At 33.8% G+C, this 23,479-nt stretch overlaps 1 protein-coding gene across 20 annotated transcripts in view; it reads left to right on the plus strand.

Moving 5' to 3' along the window:
- The window catches only part of TSC22D1 (TSC22 domain family member 1), a 131,907-nt gene that overhangs the window by 21,504 nt on the left and 86,924 nt on the right, over positions 1–23,479 (plus strand). For 3 of the 20 annotated variants that reach the window (XR_011492988.1, XR_011492989.1, XR_011492992.1), the window contains 3 exons: positions 10,047–10,203; positions 11,361–11,530; positions 12,413–14,166. The exons of 3 other annotated variants lie outside the window; for them this stretch is intronic. Coding sequence is in view for 9 of the 17 variants with exons in the window: in XM_044779963.2 (XP_044635898.1) it covers positions 11,374–11,701 (328 nt within the window). In the remaining 8 variants the exon portion in view is untranslated. Of the gene's footprint in view, positions 1–10,046; positions 10,223–11,360; positions 15,480–23,479 lie in introns of those variants that run through there. 14 more of the 20 variants (XR_011492991.1, XR_006533926.2, XR_006533930.2 and 11 more) reach the window with 9 other exon arrangements.

The following is a 23,479-nucleotide window of genomic DNA, read 5'->3' on the forward strand; positions in this document are numbered from 1 at the left end:
AAATGTGAATTTATTACATATAATGGAGGCATCAGGGATTAATTCTTTTACTGAATCCCAGGCTGCTAGGATATACTATATCTGACCTTCAGAAGTGCTTTGGAATTCTTAAATTTGCAGAAAAGTTGTTACAAAGCACACCGTCCTCTCTTTCTTAACGAGGGTAGGGGAATTTAGAAGGAATGTAGCGTCATGCAGCAGTTTGTTATACTCCAAAATAGAAGCATTACTCTAATCAGGTGATTCTTAAACTTTTTCATTGTAAAGATTGTTTTAGATGGGCATAATGTCCTGAAGACCATCTGTTCCATACGCAGTCCCATATGGGACTGAAGACTGTCTCCTTAGAAAGAATGGAATTAATCAGTTTGTTTTTAATAAGAGAATGAGTCAGTACCTGGTTTTTAAGTTTCAAAGATTCATTGAACTGGATTTTTAAATCTAGTATAAAAGTTTCAGAACTAGTATTTTTGGAAAACTAATTCTTCGAGCGAAAAAAAATAGTTCTAGAGCCCAGAAATTTTGGGGAATGCTTTTTGTTATATACATCTTGGAGTTTGACATTGCATTTTAGTTTATTAAAGACTGAGAAATTCAGCAGAAGAGAGACAGTTTTACTTATTGACTCCAGCTCTTTTGATTGTTTTTTTTTTTTTTTAACTTTACCTTTTTCTCCCAAAGCCCCCCGGTACATAGTTGTGTATTTTTAATTGTGGGCCCCTCTAGTTGTGGCATGTGGGATGCCGCCTCAGCGTGGCCTGATGAGTGGTGCCGTGTCCGCGCCCAGGATTCGAACCGGTGAAACCCTGGGCCGCCAAAGCAGAGTGCGCAAACTTAACCACGCAGCCACGGGGTCCCTCTTTTGATTGTTTTAACATCTTTAATGTCCTGTAGATCTGGAGTTCCTTGGAACACACTTTGGGAAATGTTAACCCACCTCATTTTATATATGAGAAATGTTCTGGGTCATATAGTTAAGTGATGGCAGGCTTCAAACCACATGCAGCCCATCTCTATATTTATTGTTCTCCTCTAACAGTTCCTTTTCTGTTATACTACGTTAATTTTTTGTATTTGATTTATATTAGAAATAAAAGTATAATTGTTGTCATGTGAGAGTATATACCAAGTGAACCATCTGGCAGAAATTTAAGAACATATCTTGAGAAGTACAGCACTGACATATTTGCAACCTCATTTAATTGGCCCTGTCGTTGTAAATGGTTTGCAGACCTTAGGGATAGACTTCATATGTTTTGGTATATTCCTGGGGGAAATCTGTAAATAGGATAGAAAGAACTGGTTAACTCCACAAACATGCAAAGATAGGGAAGCTAATCAGAGTTTGTTCTATGCTTTGATTACTGTTAATATAGAACATTTTACTAACTTTACTTTGTGTTTCTTATGTTGTAGAGTTAAAGCTTGACATTGCTAACAGAGTAAAGGAGGCAGTTGAACATTCTTGCCTCCCGTTTATCCATTTCCTATGTTAGATTTATTTGAGAAGTGGAATAGGAAAGAAGTACAAAAAGGGATGTCAAAATACAAGGAGAAAAACTGAAGTCTTTTTGGGACTAGGAGATTTATCAAAGGGGTAAAAAGAATGGTTATTGGAGATGTTTCTGAAGATACATCGGTAGATGAAGGAAGAAATTTTTGGCTCTTTTGGGAATATCTTTGAAGACAGACCACATAAAACTGCAGAAAGTCAGAATTTTTAAAGAGTTAGCTGCATTTGACAGTTTCAGAGATTTGATTCAAGTTTTGAAGGAAGAAGGGAAAGATTTTTTTTTCTACTTAGAAATATTATAATCTGGTGTTACTTCTGAATAAAATTTAAAAGCGATCTGTTAAAATGTGAAGGAGTATATAAGAGTTTCATTTTCTTAATGAAAGTATATCCACATGTGAAGTTTTCTCACTTGCTAAATTGAGGGCTTGAATTCTAGTAGTATTGGCACTTTCAGGGGCTAAAATCCAAGATCGGTTGTGTGTTTTGCAGAGTTTTATTGATAGCCCGTACTGTGTTAACTAAGCTTCACATCTCTCTTATATCACATACTATTTCTTAAATTGTTAGCTTGATGGTGGTGATATTCTTTCCCTTTCATGCTTTTCACCATTGTCTTTTTGGTAGTATTTTCCTTTTCAAGATGTGGATTGTGGCTATAAAAATCTTATTCCCGAAATGTTTGGAGAGTAGAATCAGCTATGAAAGCTGTGATCAGTAAAATACCAGGATTAAAGTTTTTTCCCAGGATTGAAATTTAGGATAGCGTATCAGGTTGGACATTTTTCATTTTTCTGGTTTGTAGTCTTATTACTGTATAGAAATTAACTACCTGATGAGTAGTTGACAGACAAGCTTTTAAAATTTCTGATGGTTTACTGACATGGGCTCTAAAGTTCAGGATGCGGTTTCCCTAAGACTTGTGGATGCTATTGATATTATGACACACTTTTTTCATCACTGCAGGCTCAATGGCCAGACAAGTTATATATAATAGTATAGAGTAGATTAAAGGCATTATTTGTAATTAGATATCTGTTCTGTCTTTTAGAAAACCTACCCCACTTTATTGATAAAGAATTGGAAAGCACGCTGTTCTTATATAAAGTATTGTGTTCCTAATATCATATTTACATTGATATGATTGTATTATATTGATTTTTGTTAGACTCAAATTGAGATGAGGAAGACAATGACCTTCCTTTGGTCTTGTCTTTATATACTGAAGAATTTGAGTAGATATATTGTAACCTATTTGCAAATAATTTTTAAAATATATTAAAGTTTAGTAAGTTAAACTACATCATCCATAGAGAATATTGTATACTTTATAACAAACTAAAGACTGTTCTTTGGGTAGCAGAATTTAGCTCTGAATCAGTAGAGAATACAATCCAATTTGTTATTGCTAGATTATTATTTAATCCTACTCATAACAGAAATAATGACTTAAATTGTAGATATATTGTTTAAATTACATTAAGATAATTAAACTCAGTAAACTCTTTATGAAATTCTCAGACATTTAAAAGACCACTCTATATATTTATCAGGCAAGTCAATAGATACGTAACATGTAAACTAGAAATTCAAAGTGGAAAAAACCTTTCTGCATCTTGGTTTTTTGTAGATACTTAAGAGGTGAGAGACATTTCTGATTACCATTTCAACATAGTTTTAGATACAGGCTTTTCAGGTTGAACAGAAACATCTGTTCCTAGGTTGTTTATTGCTCATACTGTTTTGCTACTCTTTATTTCTAAGTTTTATTGCCTTATCAAACTTTCATAGGTTGATAGAAATGGCAAAGCAAAGAATTGTCAACAGATTTACATTTAAATGAAATTGAAGGAAAGAATTTCAGAATTCTACTTAGAATTTGTTTATTCTAGCATTTTATCATATAAGTATTTAGAAAGTAAATTTAATTGTTAAAATAATATGACTTGGAAAGGTATAAAATTAATCAAAACACAGGATCGCAGAGACAAACTAGTTTTGAATTTCCTGCTCTGCAGCTTACTAGTTGTGAGTTACTTTATGCCTTAGTGTCCTTACCAGTAAAATTGTGATGATGATAATATTGTATGGCATAGAGTTATTTTGAGGATTAAATGAGGCAGTATGTAAGAAAGTACTTGCCATATACTAAGCTCTCAATAAATGTTAAAAAACAAAACTGAAGGTTATGAATATTTACTTGTAACTGATTTTATAAGTGAAGGTGAATTATTTGGGAGTTTGATTTTTTAGTAAAAAAACATGTAAGAGTGCCAGTTATGGCACTAAACTGTTTCCTATGGAAATTTTTAAAGAAAAAAGTTATTATTTCTTCCATTTTTATAATGCAGGAATAAAAATTCATACATGATAATTTAAATTGGAAGACCTTTTTTGTGTTCTACTCCATCATGTACTTGCTGTAAAGTTATTTATTTCCACATTAGTTGTTGAACAAACATAATTCCGTTTTTCTGTTTGTAGGCGAGGTTTACTCTTAATCTCATTTAGTTTCTTCTGAATCAGAGTTCTCTGTATAGAGAACTATTTACCAAAGAAATAAAAATACATAAGCAAGACTATCACCATCTGATTACTTTTCTGGTATAAGTACAGAGCATGACATAAGGTTGTCATTTCCATTAAGATTAGGTTTTAGAGAAAGATTGGAGTGAACTCTTCCTATCAATAAAAAAATATAGATTTATGTTTCTTCTTAGTGAATATTCCATAAGTGTGTCGAATATGGTAGTTTATCCAAAACATTTTGTTTTATTCTTTTATTCTTAACTTTGTCTTAAAATAACTTTAGGTTTACCAAAAAGTTATGAAAATAGTACATAGAGTTTCTATATACCTTCACCCAGCTTTCCCTAATGTTCGTATTTTATATAACTGTAGAACAAATACAGAAATTAGGAATTAGTGTTAATACTAACCAATCTGTAAACTTTATTTGAATTTTGACCATTGCCCATTAAATGACCCTTTTCTGGTCCAGGATCCAACCTGGGATCTCATATTGTCCTTAATTTTCACGTCTCCTTAGTTTGCTTCAGTCTTGGCTGATTCTTCATTCTCCCTTTGTCTTTCATGACCTTGACACTTTTAGAGAGTACTAGCTCGTTAGAATGTCTCTCAATTTGTGTGTCTGATGTTTTTTCATGATCAGATTGAGATGCATTTTTGGCAAGGATACCACAGAAGTGATGTTATGTTCTTATCAGTGCATTATATCAGGAGGTATATGATATCAATTTGTCCTGTTACTGGTGTTATCTTGATCATTTGGTTAAGGAGGTGTCTGCCAGGTTTCTACACTGTTAAATTACTCTTCCGTTTGTAAATAACAAGTGTCTGTAGGTAGATATTTTGAGACTATGTGAATATCTTGTTTCTCATCATACTTCCATCCATTAGTTTTAACATCCATTGATGATTCTTGCTTGATCAGAACCTTTCAAATTTAATTTTTTAACATCTTTTTTTTTAAAGATTTTTTATTTTTCTTTTTTCTCCCCAAAGCCCCCTGGTACATAGTTGTATATTTTAGTTGTGGGTCCTTCTAGTTGTAGGCATGTGGGACGCTGCCTCAGCATGGCTTGATGAGCAGTGCCATGTCCGTGCCCAGGATTCGAACTGGTGAAACCCTAGGCCGCCTATGCACAGCACTTGAACTTAACTACTCAGCCACCGTGCTGGCGCCTTACCATCTTCTTGTTGTTGACTCTTGTATTATTTCTTGTCATAGATGGATAAGAATCACAAAGGAATTAATGTAAAGGCAATCTAATTCATAAAATACAAATATTTTTCTTTCTATGGTCTTTTATATTCATCTTTTTCTGAATGCACTCATTATGAATGTAGCACAACACAACATCCTGGAATAAAAAATGTGGTGGAAAGATGATCCTTTTTTTTGGTTTCCAGTAGCCTTATGTGTACTTCAGTATATGCTGGCCCTTATAAGAACAAAGCCAAATATTTCGTACTAGCAAAATAAACAAATGAAAAAGATACTAGAGAGGTAAAAGTAATGGGCTAGGTTAATCATGAAAACAGTTTGCCAGAGTAATTTAGAGATTTTTCTTAAAATTACTTTCACTAGAGTTTTCATTTTTGTCAAATATAGAAGCCTTTTTCATTCAAAGGAGGCAGTGGTAAATTTAAATGTTTTTGTGTTTAGTCTTCTTGACCCTGAAGTTGCCTTTTTAAAGTCAATTTGACCCTTAAGTTGACTTTTTTATAGTCGATATATATTTTTATTTTTAAATTTTTTTTGGTGAGGATATTGGCCCTGAGCTGACGTTGCCAATCTTCCTCTTTTTGCTTGAGGAAGATTGGCCCTGGACTAACATCTGTGCCAATCTTCCTCCACTTTGTATATTTACCACGGCATGGCTTGATGAGTGGTATGTGGGTCTGCACCCGGCATTCGAACCTGTGAAACCCCCACCGAAGCAGGGCACGTGAGCTTAACCACTACGCCACGAGGCCAGCCCCATAGATACTTATTTTTATGATTGCCTTTTATCTTTTGTTCTATAGTGGAGTAACTACTCTAAAAATATATTGTGCTGTGCATTGTTTTTTTAATCTATTTTACTTCTTCATCTTATACCTTAGTCAGTAGAACATGAAGACACAGTTGGATTAGCTATTTCTTGTCTATCTTTTAACAAATATTTGACATTTAAACCTAATGGAGTAACTTGAATCCCAATAATATTTTTGGGTAATACTTTTTTCCAAAAGGATGAAGAGAAAATACATAGTGGTCTCCCTTATCTGTGATTTCTTTCACTTCCCCCCATTTGTTACCCACGGTCACCTATGGCCCGAAAATATTAAATGGAAAATTACAGAAATAAACAATTGATAAGTTTTAAATTGTGCACTGTTTTGAGTAGCGTGATGGAATCTTGTGCTGTCTTGCTTTGTCCCAGTCGGGACGTGAATCATCTGTTTGTCCAGGGTATCCACGCTGTGTATACTACCTGTCTGTTAGTCACACAGTTGCCATTTCAGTTATCAGATCGACTGTTGTGGCATGGCAGTGCTTGTGTTGAAGTAACCCTTATTTTACTTAATAATGGCTCCAAAGCACAAAAGTAGTGATGCTGGCAGTTCGAATATGTCAAAGAGTAGCCTTAAAGTACTTCTTGTAAGTGAAAAGTTGAAAGTCCTTGACTTACTTAGGAAAGAAAAAAAATCATATGCTGAGGTTGCTAAGATCTATGGTAACTTTCATTATAGTATATTGTGTTATAATTGCTCTATTTTATTATTAGTTATTGTTGTTAATCTCCTACTTTGCCTAATTTATAAATTAAATTTTATCATAGCTATGTATGTATAGGAAAAAACATAGTATATATAGGGTTTGGTACTATACGTAGTTTCAGGCATCCACTGGGGGTCTTGAAACGTGTCCCCCACAGATAAGGGGGGACTACTTTATTGACAAATCTTGGAATTTGATTAGATGTTGAGTTCTTAAAACATTTCAATAGTTAGGGATTTTCATTCTCAGTACAATTTTCTTCTCTTTTAGGAAATTGCTCTCGTGATTAAGTGTGTATTTCATAATGCTATGCATTCCTCATAGTTCCAGGCTTTCTTCCTTATTTTGGTGTTTTTAAGGTGTATCTCGTTTGACAATATATACGAGATTGTGGTTTAGAAACGATCTTTTCCTCCAGAGTCAATACAATACCTTGGCTAACTAATTCTAAGGAAGCTGGGTTTTGTTTGCTTGCTTGCCTTTTCTCGAGATCTCTCACTTGTTTTAAAGTTGAAAATTTGAAATTGGATGTTCTCACAATAATCTAGTTTGTTTTCTTACTAATTTTAAATCTGGAAAAGAACATTAGAAAATCTATAATGGGTGTTGTAATTTAGGTAAAATTTGTATCATCTCAGGATATCTTTGAAATTTCTGCTGACCGTACTCAAAAATTAATCCTAGAAGCTGATGACCCCCGAACAAGATCCATGAAAGTAATGTAATACTTTTGATAGTTTTTATTTTCTTTAGGATTAGAAAGTTGAACTTTTTAGTGTCTACTTTAGATAGCGGCCACTTGACAAAATTCTCTTTTTCTTACTTTTTCTTTCTTAATCAGTATACTTCATTCATGTGTAAAACCTTTACTGAATTTACTTAACTCAGTGTGCCACGCACTCTTCCAGGGGCTGGAGATACAGACTCACTGCTTCTGTTAAGGGTGTTCTTTCATTTTCTTCTTAATGCCAGCTAGGACTGTTGTGGATGCTTGGAGGGATTTGTGAGAAATTCTTTTTCTTTACAGAAGTGACAGTAAGAATGAGTGGTAAAGATGAATTAAAAAAGATTACATCATGCTTCCGATTTAGCGTAGAATGTCTTTATGGATAATCTGTAAATTTATAAATTAGCATATGCAACTTCAGATTAGTCAGTTATAAATCAAATGAAGAGAAATCAGTCTTTGTAGGAATGTGTTACCTTCTGTTTCATTGCTTAAAAATGATTAGCTGTAGTATTCCCTCTTTCTTCAATATTAGAAATGCTTAAAACTGATCAGTATATGCTCATTTAGTTATTTAGTATGAGAACAAATACGGAAAATAGTCTAGTTTGTACATTTCAGAATTTCTGAGTGGCCTTTACATATAAAAATACTTAGATTTATTGTTTCTAATTTGACTAGAACTAGATTTTCAGTAAGAATCTTTAGAAACTTAAGTATTTATGCAAAATATTAAAAAGATTTTATTGATCTGTTAAATTAATAGACCTTGTAACATCCATTTGGGTTTCTTTGTGGCATTTTAGCATTGCTGATTTTGTTAGTTTTGGTTTGGAATTTATTCTCCAGTGGTTGAAATGCGAGTCCTGCAGTGGACGACTGATTATTTTCCCTCCCTTGAGCCGTCTCTTGGAAGAATGCTATCTGTTAAAATAGAATTAGGTAAGGTCCTACTGTGTCGTTCTTATGAGTCTCCATCAATAGTAGTCTCAAAAAGATTCCTGTTTCTTGTTTGAATAATGATCTCATTTTGAAAGTGTTTTTACATTTTTCTGTATAAATGATACATTATCAAATCCATAGTCTTCATAAATTATTTACTCCTGAAGCAAGAGATACCAGCTCTCCTCAGTGATTCAGAATAATTTCTATTTAGGGAAATCTGTTTGTTTATTTCTTTTTGAGTATGAATATGTTGAATCCAGAAGTTTTGGTATTTCAGGCCAATTAAAGAAGGTATATCCTGGAAGTAATCTGACTTGGGAGAAGTGTCTAAGTGGATCTACTTCTGCAGCCAACTCTCCTATTTAACTTGCCCTATACCCTAACCTAAGGACATTTGTTTTTTTAAATCTAAGTTTGTTGTGTTTTTAATTTATATATTTTTCTGCGGTGTGGTAAATAAATCACGGATTTGGAGCTTCTACTTAGGGAGAAATTGCAAACTTAGGCCAGTATTAATCTGAGCAAGATATGATTTCTTGGAAGTTGTTTTTCATTTTTCAAAGTGAAGTGGGCCTGTAAGCTTAAAAAAACCTACCAGGTGTATTTCCTGTTCCAAAATGGAGTGTTCCCTTTTTGCCTGTATTTTTCAATGAGATATTTTGTTAATACTGATTAGTATTCAAGAAATGAAGGAAAACTGGGAAATTTGGGAAATCGTATCTTGTTTGTACTGTCTGAATATATTTTTTAACTTTACGAAAGTAAAGTTTTACTTAGATCTTATTAATGTGGGAATCTTTAATTTTCGTGGTTTAAATTGAAATATTATTAGACATGAAAAAGAATGATTTTTCGAAGAAATTGATTAGAAAAGGCTAGAGGATGATTGTTTAATAATTTTAAAAGCATTTTTGTAGCACCTGTTTGTACTGTACAGTTACAGTGAAAACATAGCTCTGATGAATTAATTTTAAGCCTTTCTCATCTGTTAAAAGTGCCACCCTTTAAGAACTCCAGCTGTGGAAAACTTTGTTAATCTATCTGAGATTTTTGGACTCTTGAAAATATCTAATTAGATTGCATTTCTTGAGATATGTAGTATTCAGATCTTTTTCTAATTTTTACTCCTTTCCTCTCATCTTCCCTCATATACCGCCTCAATATGATTATACTGTAAAATACTGTTAAGCTATTGCTCAAAAAATACTGTCTCTTCAAAACTAAAAGATTTTAGGACTTAAAATCTATTGGAAATTCAAAATGAAAAAATCGCTGCCATGTAGGCTCATAAAGTCGTCCTGTAGTTTGATACCTCTTGCTAGGTGGCGTTTTCACCCCCTTGACTTTTTAGATTTCTTTTTTCATTTCTTTCTTTCTTTAATTTTTGGAAATTACAGTTCTGATGGTTAAAGTCATAGATTTTCTTTTCTTAGTTGAGACTGTTTTCATTTCTCACTTGTACAGAATTGAATATATTCCTAAAGCAGAAGGGTTAGCTTGTTCTTTCATCTTTAGGCTTTTACAAAAATTTAGTCTAAATGTTGTTAGGTAATGGAATAACCATTCCTTTTCAGCTATTGCTCTGTTTCCAAACTGGCCAGCAGAGCCAGGAGGAAGTGAAGGCATTAAAAACTAACTTTGGTTGGTTGCTACCTTCTTAGTGCTGAGACTATAACCTTTGTTGGTTGATTGCTAGAGAACAAGAGAGCACAATCCTCGTTCCACTCACAGGTAAGGAACTTTGTGATAACCAGTTGGTGTGAGAGAGAGATTACTTGATAGCATTTTTTCCCCTTAATTTACCCCAAAATATAACGTGTCCCTGAAATAGGATAGTGTGATTCTGTTTCATATGGCAGGAATGTGCAGCACCTTTCTATTTAGAATAAGATCTGAAATTTAATAGGGATATGTCACTCTATACCACAAAGTATAATTGATCTGTTTTTCCACTGTTAAAATTTATCTTGCAGTCCCTGTAACTTTAAATAGATATCTGCCTGTCTTTTTCTCCTTTCAGCTTTTCCTTGATCAGATGCTATGTGCTTTGAACTTCCTTCTCTTATTTACCTTATTTTATTCCTATAATAAAGCAAACTTTTCCAGTATCTTTATCATCATCTATTATTGGGTATATCTTACTGCTTTAATTTCTGCATTGTAGACATTAATGATTATTTCCTGGTCCTTCTTGACCCAAAACCAAATGATCATACATTTTAAAATGTGTTATAAAAGTCTATATTGTCTGTGTCCACTATTCTGCCCTCCCACTTTTAAATATGAGTGCTTGGAGAATAGATCTTTTTCAGTGACAGTAGCCATAGCTTGATAAAATTAGGTTTAGCTTTGTATTGCTATAATATGGGACTGTAGTCTGATTAATTCTTTAAATTACTGAAGACTTAAAGCCCAAGAACAAATTCAACTTCTTAGACAATTCCCAAGGTTTAGTAGCATTCCTGTTAATATGCTTGATTATTCTGTTTCCACTTTTCAATCCATCTTCTTCTCTTTGACAGAAGAATTAACTGGAACTCCTCCTCTGATATGTCTGAGGTCGAGTGACTTTCCCTGTCCCTTTAAGACAACTATGATCTTGTTTCCAGTCATAATTTATCACTTTTTGATTCCGTCTTCCACTTGAAGTTGAGTGGTTTGTCATAGAATGTGTTATAGCTTAGACCAAGATAGGTCCCTTCTTAATAGTTACTGAGGAATGAATTAATCATTTGTGGTGACAGACTTCCAAAATTCAAATTAAGAAGGCACTAAAGAAAGTATGCTCAAAGGTAGCTCCTTTTTATCCTGAGGATAAGTCATTACAAACTCAAATGACCAGAGAATGTAATTTCTTAATAAGAATTTTTTCTTAAATCTATATTCAGCTCTCTATTTCAGTGCTTCTCTCCTACCAGAGGTGCAAGGAGTGATCCTAGAACCACAGATACAGCCAAGACCACGGAGAGCTTTTGACGTCAGGGGTCCACTTTCTCCACTGAACCCTTGGAGGCAGAATATCCAGCTTCTGGAGAGAGTGGGAAAGGATAAGAAACAAGTGGGTGCTTTCCATTATTTACTTGGGTTTATTTATAGATTGGAGTGTCCTTCCATTGCCCATTTAATTCTATTGGTAAACTCCTTGGGTTCATTTAAGAACCAAGTGGGGCTGCAATCTGTTTGTTTTTCTAAGATGCTAACTAGTGCCCATTCAAAAAAAAAAGACTAAGAATTTCTTTAATTTTCTCTCCAGATAATTAAAGCAGTGGATGATTTGGGGCACTTGATTTGGTGAATGCCTGTGTAGTCCACAGGAATTATACAAAGGGACTATTTGCCCGTTTTAGCCTTTAATGGTGTTAGTGGACTTTTAAGTGCTCTTTTATAATCCAGTAAGTAAGAAGTTTCTGTATTTCATCTTTGGGCCAACTGGACATCTGAAGTCTCCTAAATTACACAGTCTGATGTCCAGGTGTTATCCTACCCTGTTAGTGAGAACTTTTTGTTCTTTTTTCTACCTCAAACTTTAGGACTTCATATTAATTAGATCTTTTAGAAGATGCAATGATAATACCATTATGGTTTTACTAGGCTTCATTCTTTAATAAGATAAATATGAATGAATATGAGTTTCAGGATATAATATCCCTGAAAGTTATGTTAAATATACTCACAAATAGTTTTCCAGTCCCTAGGAATAATATTATTTGTGGCAACAGAGCCATGTCCTAGATTTTTCCCATGGCATTAAGATAGTTATCTCTTAGTTTGTTTGATGCCAGGGGTAGGGTGTGATTCCAGGAAGTTCTTATCATCTACAGTGGGTAGAACGTGAACTTGGTGCCTTTGGCAAGTTTTCATTTTTCCTTGGTGGATTCCTTCTGTGACTCCAGGTATCTTGATAATGGGAGACCGGTTTATTTGTTCTCTAATTGCCCAGATTTCTTTCAACTGGTAAACATCATACTTCTTCAGCAAAAGGAACTCTTCTAGCAGAGCCTTCATGGATGATATCTGTCACACATGCAGCACCTCCAGTTTGGAAGGCAGTGGTGAACGGAGCCATGCAATGTATCTAGAAGACACCAGGATGAGAGAGCCACCTGATCTTGTCATTTATAAACTTTAAGATTTACTCTGGTGTACTCTTGGTCTGGAAACGGAAAGGCTCAAATAATGAAATAATTTTTTCAGATTGGAATTTTACGTGGCCATGAAAATATTCCTTTCTAATCAGAAGACTGAAATAGAGAAAGCACGAGAGACTCCTTTCTTTTAAAAGCAGCTCTCTGTATCTGTTTCATTTAAAAGATTTGTGGGATTGAAAATCACCTTAGTGAAGCAGGCAAATTTTTTTTAAAAGCGTAGGAGATTCAAAAATCTTAATGAAACTGTTTTTTGTTGCTTGACACTGAAAGGAACTAGTAAATAAAGGGTAAACTTCTTAATTATTCCCAAATTACTTTTAATAGTAGGACACACTCTTAGCTTATCTTTTTCTGGTCTTGAGCCTTATTCTTATTTGTCAGTCAACACAGATTCCAGTAGAGAAGTAGAAGAGACATCTTTTGAGATCATAATAGCTTAGTTGGTCTTCTAAAGTAGTAAATACCTGTTAAGCTTGAGGTATTGTTTTGCATTGAAGGCGTCCTCAAGTTTGAAGGATACTGAAGCAGGGCTATTTGAGAGAGCAAAGGCAATTGGTAGTATTAGAATAAGCCTCTAGGTGTCAGTAAGTTGCAAAACAGTTATCCAGACTATCAATTAATTGATGCAATTAGTTATCAAAATGTTTCTGTTTCTCTCTTTGATATCTATTAACTGGTCAGTCAAAAGCTATTAAAGAAGTTTTTAAGTTACCTGATGCTGCCAGTTTTATTTGGTATAAGTTTTAAGAATAGAAATTCCAGAGTTATTAATATGAAAGCACTTAAAATATTTTAGGAATCTTAAAGGTTTTAGAAAGCACATTTGCTAAGTTATAACCTGGCCTTTAATCTTTCTTGGCTATATGTGGGACCTATATTTTCCTCATTAATTATAAATAAATTTTTGTATGTATAATACTTAAAAGTAAGTTTAAAAGATCAGTTTGAACTAAAATTTCCCTAGAGAGCTCTGCATTCCCATAAACGATTACAGCTTTTTATGCTTGATTTGTTTTTGTTAAATGTTATAAGACAGTTTTTACAAACACATATAAATTAAAAAATAACCACTTGACATTTTAGAACTCAGGGGAACTGAAAGTGAAATTTGTTTGGAAATTATATTAGGTGAACTCTGAACCAAAGTATAAACCAGTTTATGGCCTGTGAGGTTATTAGCCTTTTGTTTCAGCTTTGAAGATGAAAGTGATTTAATCTCTTATCTCATGCTTTGATTAAATTTTAGCTCTGTTCCTTAAAGTGTGCAAAAGAAATGTAAGTGCATTTCTATTCACCTCATGCCACTAAAAGCTATTTAAAAGTGAAACTTTTTGTATATTAATGTGAACTGATTTGTTTATTTAAACTTTTATTTTGATACATTTTCCTTTCAGATTTTTTAATATTTCGTGTCACAATATGCAATCTTATATTTTCCAGTGTTTATTTTATGAATATTAATATAAGATAATTTTTTTCTAGAATGACTAATTGTGTAATATTTGTATTATGTGATCTTTTGAAAACTAATAAATATTTTCTCCATGAAAAAAATGCACTTACTGATAAATGGCTTATTTTTGTTTCAGGAGTAGCAAATGAAAACTGCAACATTATTTTTAAGTGTATTTTAATTTTATGTGTCTTCTAAATATTTCTGAATATATATTCTATCCTTGTATATGTTAATATTTTTTGAGAAAAAAAATTTTAAACTGTTAAGTTAAAATTAATTCTTCACTGGGTCATCCAAGTGCCAAGTGTTATGAAATAAGTGATCTATTTGGTCTATTTTTGCGTTTTCCTAATTAGCTTCACCTTAACTTTGTTTCCAGAATTGGATTTTTTTTAGATGCTGTTTTTGTATGTCAATTTTGCGAACCATTAAAACTCTTGAGTTAATATTGTAAATATCAGGAGTAATATGGTCAAATCTTTTGAAGAGAGATTGATCAAAATATAACCCCTTACAAAATAGCATACAAAAGACAGTTCCTCTACTCAGAAAAAGAAGATTTGAAAATAGTGACTGGCTGGAAAACTGCCCAATTCATAAGAGCTAACAGGAGAAGAAAAATGTTTTATATTTTAGTATTCTGCTTGAACAAATAGTTGTAGAAGGAGAAATCTTGACTTAAGCATCTCTTGCTTTTAACTTTATCAAAACAACATGGAAAAGGATAAAATTTGGTTTTAATGATTCTTATCTTGATAGCTACATAAGCTTAATTGAAGCCAGTGGAGTAATTTACCTTTTCTATGTAGAGTCTGCTAGAAGCAAGAGGATTTCTCTTTTGCTTTGAAGAAAATTTAACTAAGAAGTGGACTCCAGAAATTAAAAATAAATATTATGATGGGGTCCTAGGCAAGAAATAAAAGTTGAATTGATGATAACTTGTGGATTAAAATGAAATAATTTGGTTCCTCCAAGAAATTAATACTCTGAAAAAATAAGAATTATGAAAGGAAATTGTAGTTTAGAATAGCTGTTGTATTTGTAGGGTGGGAAAGAAAGCTAAAATTCATGGCTTTATTAGTCTGGTAAGTTTGGAAAAGATGAGTTAAAGATTCTGTGTATTAAATTTTTTATAGAATTAAAGCCATTAAAGGTTTACAGATATAATATATTTCAATGGAAGGCTTTATTTTACTTGAATATAGAAAATTTATAAGCCTTAACTATATGTGTGTAAAAGGATGGGGTGTGGGGGGTTAAATAAAAATCCTGCACTGGAAACTTTGAACATATTGTAAAAATAATGGTGAAATGAGAATTTTAAATAATTTAATTAATTTTTATTGCATGGACTTTTTTCCTACACCATCAATAGCGTCAAAATAAAAATATTACAGAATGTTGAACATGGCTTACCTTTATATTTGAGGTATAAGAACATAGTTTCTATTTTAAAAAAGTAAATGTTACATAAGCAGTGTGACTGCAAAGTACTGACCTTCTTATAGCTTATAAATGTGTGCACAGATCTGATTTTACTTTGCTGTACTGAAGCAACTGAGCAAAATGTCAGTGCTTAGATATCCTAAGCAATTTCTGGCTTTCTTTTTATTCGGGCATTTTTATTTCCCATTAAAAAGATTTTATCTTAATTTAGTCCTAAAATGTGAAAGATTTGTGTTTCCAAAAATAAGCACAAAGGTGCTCTAAAGTGTTTTTCCACTAGTATGTGCGTCTAAGGTCATTCGATGACTGCAATAAGAAATGTTAGGGCCCTTTGTCGTATGCATCGGAGTTTTGAGGAATTAGGATCAAAGGGATCTCTACTTTAAGAGGTAAGGTATGGCATAGGTAGGAAAATGTTCAAAATGTGTTCCGTGTAATGTCTGATGATAAATTGAACTGTAATAGATATCCTTGGATTTTCAGACAGATGGTAGAATTAGGAAAATAATTTTTCTTAGAAATCTCTCCCAGAGAAGAGAAGTGGATAAACCACAAATTTGTTTTTGTATGACTTTGGAATGCGTTTAGAAACATATATCCAGACATTGTACCCTTTGTGTACTTGGCCTCTTATATTCCAAGGCATCTCCCACCCCTGCTCTCTTAGTGTTTGTGATCCGTATTTAATTTAGTATTTCTTAACCCTGAGCACTATTAAAGTTTTGTACTTTGATGGAAAGTTGAGTACATATTCCATGAGATAATTGCCTGGCTTCATTTTTACTGTGAATGCCTATTTTTATTAAACAATACCTAGAACTTAGAAACCAATTAGCTGTACTGAGTAATCTTTATTTTGGTTTGAGAAATTAATTCGAGTTTTATAAACATTCACTTACACCATAACTCAAGGGAATCTTAAGGATGAAGAAATAATATTGTTGGCTAGTATGTAAAATCAGAAGAAAGTTATACTGTTATTCTCTACGGAATATTAAGTAGGTTCAAAGAGTCAAGTGTTAGCATAATATTTAGTATATTGAGAAACAAAGGAAAATGCAATATTCAGTACAGATGAGCTAGAAAAATCTAGGATTTTATTTCTAGAATTAAATTACTCGTATAATTTACTCAATAGATGGCAACATAGAAAACACAATAATCTTCTATCCTATCTTTTAGTTCTTTTTATAAGAACACCAGCTTGTGGACATTTGGCTTTTATTTACAATAGTTTGCTGTCTATTCCACATCAGCCTTTACGTAGGGCAAATGGTAATGTTGATGAGAGCTGTTGATAGAACTCACTACTTCATGAGGTGGCTGATTCCATGTTCAGGATGCTCTAATGGTAAGAAGTTGATCCAGAAGTGCTTCCGTGTCATTTTTTATTTGAAAATTATCTTAGAAGCTATCTAGTTTAGCACCCTCATTTTATATATACAAGATAACATCTAGGAATATCACATATATTCTAATATCACACAATTGATAAACAAAATGTCTGTAGGACTCAAGTCACTTGACTGCAAGCTACGAGATCTGTACTTGACTGCCACCTCATGTTGATGCTAGTTCTGGACAACACAGAGCAAGTCTAATTCCCTTCAAATATGACATCCTTCAGATATTTTAAGGTGGCTGTTTACTCCATCAATTCCAAGCCTGTCTTTTTTTTTTTTCCCCTATGGATTAAGCAGCTCCATTTTTTTTGCTCTTATTCATGTACCATGGTTTTGTAATCCATAAAGGTTTTGTGGATCTTCTCTGAACATGCTTCAGTTTATCATTGTTTTTCTTCATATGTGACACTGAACCAAGACAGTACAGGTGTGCTCAGCCTGTGTTTGGTCCTGGAATACTCATGCCACTTTGTTTATCCTTACATATTTATCCAGTAAGGTGCTTAATTTTATTCATGCTGAGATTCTATTGGGCAAAAAGTTATATAGTGATATGCAAAATATTTTGTTTCTAAAAATTAGGCTAGAATTCTGTTTATGCAAAGGCTAATGTGCACAGTTCAGTGGAAAAGAAAAAAATTTGACTAAAGGTAACAGCAAAGACCTTGATGAGAAACCAGTCAAAAAAGTATGATCTTGGGGGCTGGCCTGGTGGCATAGTGGTTAAGTTTGTGTGCTCCACTTTGGTGGCCTGGGGTTTGCTGATTTGCATCCCCGGTGCGGACCTAGGTGCCGCTTATCAAGCTGTGCTGTGGCAGGTGTCCCACATATAAACTAGAGTAAGAAGGGCATGGATGTTAGCTCAGGGCTAATCTTTCTCAAAAAAAAAAAAAAATACAATGTCCGTTTCAACCTTTTATTTGCTTTCTTAATTCTGACTCAACCACAAGTTCCATATTAAATGACTTGTGTAATGTAAGGTTATTTTTCAGATTGTTCTTGCTAATTTAAGAGTAACCAGGCCCATTGGTGCTAAACTGTTGACATGTGACTGACATTGAGAAGAAAATAAACTTGTGTTGAGTAACAAAATGAGAAATGAAAGGCAGTCCTTCAGTGGAACAGTTTGGGATATGTACCAAACAGCAGAAGATGGTGAAGAAGTAGACCTGGAAGTCTGAGTTTGTGGCCCAAGTTCTAATGACAGCATAGTATTATTTTGCCTCTTGAAATATAGTGCAAATAGCTCTGCTATAGCAATGTGTTGTTTTGGTATAACAGCATTTTAAATTACCAGTTAAATACTTAGGTCCCCCCCCCCCCCCCCACACACACACACACCAATTTTAAATTGAGCTCCAGGAAGATACAGGTGTTTGTTTAATGGTTACCTGTACCTCTTAGGATATAAGTACGTTTGTTTGCGAAACATTGGTTTGAGGTAGGGTATAGTCTACCTTACCTGAATTAGAATTTTAGGGTAAATAAGGGAGAAGGAAAAGAACAGACATCTACATGCCTACTCTGCACTTTTGGGTAGGTGCTTTATGTATATTTACCTAGTTTAATCCAGCTGACCTGTGAGAAGGGTAATTTTTTCATTTTACACAGAAAGATACTGAAGCTTAGAGGTTATAAAACCTGCCCAGGGGCACATAATCAGTAAGCAACAAAGATGGCATTTGAAAGAGGATCTGTCAAAATCTAAATTCTATTGCACTTCTGATTGCCAAACAATACATATTCTTAGGAAGATTTCATATAGACCCTCAGTGTTTAAAGTAGATAAAAGGGATATTTTACTTAGTGTGCAGTTTTAATAGACTCTCTTAAAAGAGTAGTATTAGTTTTACAAAAAAGTTGACCAGAAAGTACAGAGTTCCCCCCATATACCGTTTCCCCTCCCTTAGTTTCTTCTATTGTCAACATCTTACTTTTGTGTGTTACATTTGTTAGAGTTAATGAACTAATTTTGATACACATTATTAATTGGAGTCCATAATTTGCATTAGGGTTCACTCTTGTGTCTTACAGTTCTGTGGGTTTTGCCAAATCCGCACTGATCTGTATCACAATTATTGTATTGTACAGGATAGTTTCACCGACCTACAAATGGCTTGTGCTCCACCTATTCATTGCTTCCCTCCATTTCCACCCCTGGCAACCACAGATGTTTTTATGTCTCTACAGTGTTGCCTTTTCCAAAACATCATATACTTGGATATGTAGCCTTTTCAGACTGGCTTCCTTCAGTTAGCAATATACAGTGTCTTTTTGTGACTTGGTAGCCTATTTCATCGTATAGATCTACCACAGTTGGTTTTTTCACTCATTCTTGAAGGACATCTTGGTTGCTTCCAACTTTTGGCACGAATAAAGCTGCTATAAACATTTGTATGCAGGTTTTTGTGAACATAAGTTTTCAACTCATTTGGAAAAATACATAGTGTGATTGTTGGATCTTATGGTAAACTTTGTAAGAAACTGCCCAACTGTCTTCCAAAGTGGCACTACCATTTTGCGTTCCCACCAGCAGTGAATGAGAGTTCCTGTTGCTCTGCATCCTCATCAGCATTTGGTGTTTGTCAGTGTTTTGGATTGGAGTCACTTTGACAGGGGTGTGGTGGTGTCTCGTTTAAATGTACCATTCCCAAATGACATGATATTGGGCATGTTTTCATATGCTTATTTTCCATCTGTATATTGCCTTTGGTCAGGTGTTTGTTCAGAGCTTTTGCCCATTTTTTCTTTTTCTAAAGATTGGCCTGAGCTACTATCTGTTGCCAATCTTTTTTTTTTTCCTTCTCCCCGCAGCCCCCCAGTACATAGTTGTTTATTCTAGTAGTAGGTCGTCCTAGTGCTGCAGTGAAGGATGCCGCCTCAGCATGGCTTAATGAGCGGTGCCAGGTCTGCACATAGGGTCCAAACCGAGGAAACCTTGGGCCACTGAAGTGGAACATGTGAACTTAACCACTTGGCCATGGGGCCAGGCCCTGCCCATTGTTAAAATCGGTTGTTTGTTTTTTTATTGTTGAGTTTTGAGAATTCTTTGTATATTTTGGATACTAGTCCCTTACCAGATAAGTGTTTTGTAAATATTTTTTCCTAGCCTTTGGGTTATCTTCCTACTAACAGTGTCTCTTAGAGAGCAGAAGTTTTAAATTTTAATGAAGTCTCATTCCTCAGTTTTTTCTTTAATGGATCATGCTTTTGGTGTTGTATCTAAAAACTCATTGCCAAACCCATGGTTACTTAGATTTTCTCTTATGTTATCTTCTGGAAGTTTTACAGTTTTGAGTTTTACATTTAGATCTGTGATCTATTTTGAGTTAACTTTTGTGAAAGGTTTACGGCCAATGTTTAGGTTGATTTTTTTTTTTGCATGTGGATGTCCAGTTGTTCTAACACCGCTTGTTGAAATGACTGTTCTTTCTCTTTTGAATTTTCTTTGCTCCTTCTTCAGTGATCAGGTGACTGTATTTGTATGGGTCTATTTTGGGGCTTTTTATTCTGTTCCATTGGTCTATTTTGCCAGTACCATACTTTGGTAAGTCTTGAAGTTCGTTAGTGTCAGTCTTCTGACTTTGTTCTTCTTCAATATTGTGCTGGCTATTCTGGGTCTTTTGCCTTTTCATAGAGACTTTAGAATCATTTTATCTATATCCACAAAATGACTTGCTGGGATTTTGATTGGGAGGGATTGCATTGCATCTAAAGGTCAAATTGGGAAGAATTGACATCTAACAATATTTAGTCTTTCTATGAACATAGAATATCTCTCTATTTAGACCTTTGATTTTTCATCACCATTTTGTAGTTTCTTCTTCATTAGATCTTGTACACATTTTGTTAGATTTGTGTCTAAGTATTTCCTTTTTTTGGGTGCTAATGTAAATGATGTGTTTTTAGTTCCAGATTCCAATTGTTCGTTGTTGGTATATAGGAAAACAGTTGACTTTACCTGTATCTCACAACCTTGCTATAGTTGCTTATTAGTTACAGGAGTTTTCTTCTTGCTGTTTAGGGATTTTCAACATACACATCACGCCATTTGCAAACAAAGACAGTTTTATTTTTTCCTTCTCAATCTGTATACCTTTTTATTTTCTTTCGTACTATATTAGCTAGGACTTCCCAGTACAGTGTTGAATAGGAAGGGTGAGAGGGGGCATGCTCCTCTTGTTTCTGATAGTAGGTGGAAAGCCTCTCTTTTCTCACTGATAAGTATCATGCTAGCTATTGGTGTTTTGTAGATATTCTTTATCATGTTAAGGAAGTTCCCCACTAGTTCTAGTTTCCTCAGTTTGTTTTTTTTTAAATCATGTTGATACTGGCTTTTCTCAAGTGCTTTTTCTGCATCTATTGATAAGATTATGATTTTTCTTTTCTAGGGTGTTGATGTGATGGATTACATGAATTGATTTTTGAATGTTAAATCAGCCTTGCATACGTGGAGTAAATTGAACTTGGTCATGGTATATAATTCTTTTTGCACATTATTGTATTTGATTTGTCAGTATTTTGTCACGGATTTTTGTATCAGTGTTAATGAGAGATACTGGTCTGTAATTTTCCTTTCTTTTAATGTCTTTTTGTTTAATTTTGATATTGGGTTGGCCTCTTAGAATGAATTAGTAATTGTTCCCTCTCTTTCTACTTTCTGGAAGAGATTGTAGGTAATGGTATTACTTCATTAAATATTTTGTGGAATTCACCAGGGAAAATATCTGGGCTTGGTGCTTTCTGTTTTGGAAAGTTATTATTCACTCAGTTTCTTCAATAGATGAAAATCTATTCAGTTTGTTTCTTTTGTGTAAATTTTGGTAGATTGTATCTTTTCTGTTGCATCTAAGTTATCAAATTTGTGGAGATAGAGTTCTTCAAAATATTCCTTATTATCTTTTTAATTTCCATCAGATCAGTAATGATTGCAACTCTTTCCTTTGTGATATTAATTGTTTGTGCTGTCTTTCCTTTTATTTGTTAGCCCGGCTAGAGATCTATCAACTTTATTGATAAAATAACTGGATGATGGTTTTGTTGATATTTCTCTATTTTACTGTTTCCAGTTTTATTAATTTCTGCTCTAATTTTTATTTCTTTCCTTCTGCTTGCATTATATTTTATATTTATATATTTATATTGGTTTTCTTTCTAAGCACTGTTTTTGCTGCATCCTAGAATTTTGATAAGTTGTATTTTCATTTCCTTTTAGTTTGAAATTTTTCTAAATTTCTCTTGAGCCTTACCCCCTGCCCCCAATGTGTTATTTAGAAATGTGTTATTTAATCTCTAAGTTTGGGGTTTCCCATCTATTCTGTAAGTATCTACTACCTGTTATTGGTTTTTGGTTTAATTCCTTTGCGGTCTTATAGCGTACTTAGTATGATTTCTATTCTCAGTTTTTTTGTGGTGTGTTTTATGATGCTTAATCTTGGTGAATGTTCCATGTGAATTTGAGAAGGTGTATTTGATGTTGTTTGATGAAGTATTCTTTAGAGCTGTCAGTTAGTTCCAGTTGATTGATAGTATTGTTCAGTTCAGCTGTCCTTACTGATTTTCTTCCTGCTGGATCTGTCAATTAGTGATAGAGTAGTGTTAAAGTCTTTAAGTATAATAGTCGATTCATCAGTTTCTCATTTCAGTTTTATCGGTTTTGCCTCACATACTTTGACACTCTCTTGTTAGGCAAATACATATTAAGCATTGTTATGTGTTCATGGAGAGTTGACCCCTCCATCATTATGTAATGTCCCTCTTTATCCCTGATAACCTCTCCTTGTTCTGAAGTCTATTTTTTCCGAAATTAATGTAGCTATTCTAGCTTTCTTTTGATTAGTGTTACCATGATATATCTTTTCCATCCCTTTATTTTTAATCTACCTGTATCTTTAGAGTGGGTTTCTTATAGAAAACATATGGTAGGTTCTTGTTTTTTTTCTATTTTCTTTGATAGTCTCTGTCTTTTAATTGATGTATTTTTAACATTTACATTTTAAGCAAATACTGATATAGTTAGATTAAAATCTGCCTTGCTTGTAACTTTTCTATTCATGGCTCTTGTTCTTTTAAAATTTACTTTGCTGAGGCTGGCTCCGTGGCCGAGTGGTTAAGTTTGCGTGCTCCGCTGCGGCGGCCCAGGGTTCGGTTCCTGGGCGCAGACTTGGCATCGCTCGTCAGGCCACGTTGAGGTGGCGTGCCACATCCCACAACTAGAAGGACGTGCAACTAAGATATACAACTGTGTACGGGGGGAGGGTTTGGGGAGATAAAGCAGGAAAAAAAAAAAAGGAAGATTGGCACCAGTTGTTAGCCCAGGTGCCAATCTTCAAAAAAAAATAAAATAAAATTTATTTTGCTTTCCAACTTTTTCTGTCTTCTCTGAGACTATTTTATATAATTCCATTTTCTCTCTTCTTAGCATATCAATTATACTTCCAAAAATTTTTTCAGTTGTTGCTCTAGAGTTTACAATATATATCTTACAACTAATCCACCTTCAAATAACACTATACCGCTTCATGGGTACTGCAGGTACCTTATAACAGGGTATT

This window comes from Equus asinus, chromosome 11 (genome assembly GCF_041296235.1).
Source record: "Equus asinus isolate D_3611 breed Donkey chromosome 11, EquAss-T2T_v2, whole genome shotgun sequence".
In the NCBI taxonomy this organism is placed as follows: domain Eukaryota; kingdom Metazoa; phylum Chordata; class Mammalia; order Perissodactyla; family Equidae; genus Equus; species Equus asinus.